Genomic DNA, 695 nt, shown 5'->3' with positions numbered 1-695 from the left:
CTTCAGACCCTTCAGACCCTCCGAGTTAACCCTTCAGACCCTCAGAGTTAACCCTTCAGACCCTTCAGACCCTCAGAGTTAACTCTTCGGACCCTCAGAGTTAACCCTTTCCCTCCCGCAGGTTCCTGCAGCCAGTGCAGAAGATTGACATGAACCTGACTGACCTGCTGGGGGAGCTGCAGCGCGACCCGTGGCCCGTCACTCAGGGGAAGAGGCCACTGCGCTCGCTTGGCGTGGCCATGTCCATCGCCGTGGGCCTGCTGGAGGTGAGGTGGGGGTTTGGGGGGGTGTAACTCAGCAGCGTTCACACGTTGGCATCGCGTCACACAGGATCTGTGCTTTTTACCCACAGTGCACCTTCCCCAACACGGGCGCTCGGATCATGACCTTTATCGGCGGCCCAGCAACACAGGGCCCTGGCATGGTGGTGGGGGACGAGCTGAAGACCCCCATCAGGTCCTGGCACGACCTGGAGAAGGACAATGCCAAGTTCACCAAGAAAGCCACCAAGGTGAGTGAAGAAGGGCGGCGTCTCTGTGGTCCGAGGACCGGAACATGTTTGCTTTGGAAAATTTTGGCTTTTTTTGTCTTTTGAAATTTTTGGCTGTATTTTTTTCCTTAAAAATATTTGGTGATTTTGAAAAAGTTGTGGTGATTTCTTTCTTTCAATTTTTTTTGGTGATTATTTTGCTTCT

General features: G+C 53.1%; 1 protein-coding gene across 1 annotated transcript; it reads left to right on the top strand.

Annotated features, from left to right (window-relative positions):
* Positions 1-119: 119 nt before the first annotated feature.
* LOC121940401 (protein transport protein Sec23A-like) lies at positions 120-511 on the top strand (the record flags this gene model as incomplete). Its single annotated transcript, XM_042483181.1, has 2 exons — positions 120-266; positions 353-511. Coding segments are annotated over exons 1-2 (276 nt in total), but the record flags the coding sequence as incomplete, so codon positions are not given.
* Between the last annotated feature and the right edge of the window lie 184 nt (positions 512-695).

Source organism: Plectropomus leopardus, unplaced genomic scaffold, assembly GCF_008729295.1.
Source record: "Plectropomus leopardus isolate mb unplaced genomic scaffold, YSFRI_Pleo_2.0 unplaced_scaffold85992, whole genome shotgun sequence".
NCBI lineage: Eukaryota > Metazoa > Chordata > Actinopteri > Perciformes > Serranidae > Plectropomus > Plectropomus leopardus.
Note: the sequence above shows the minus strand (reverse complement) of the source record. Positions and strands in the feature narration are given on the sequence as shown.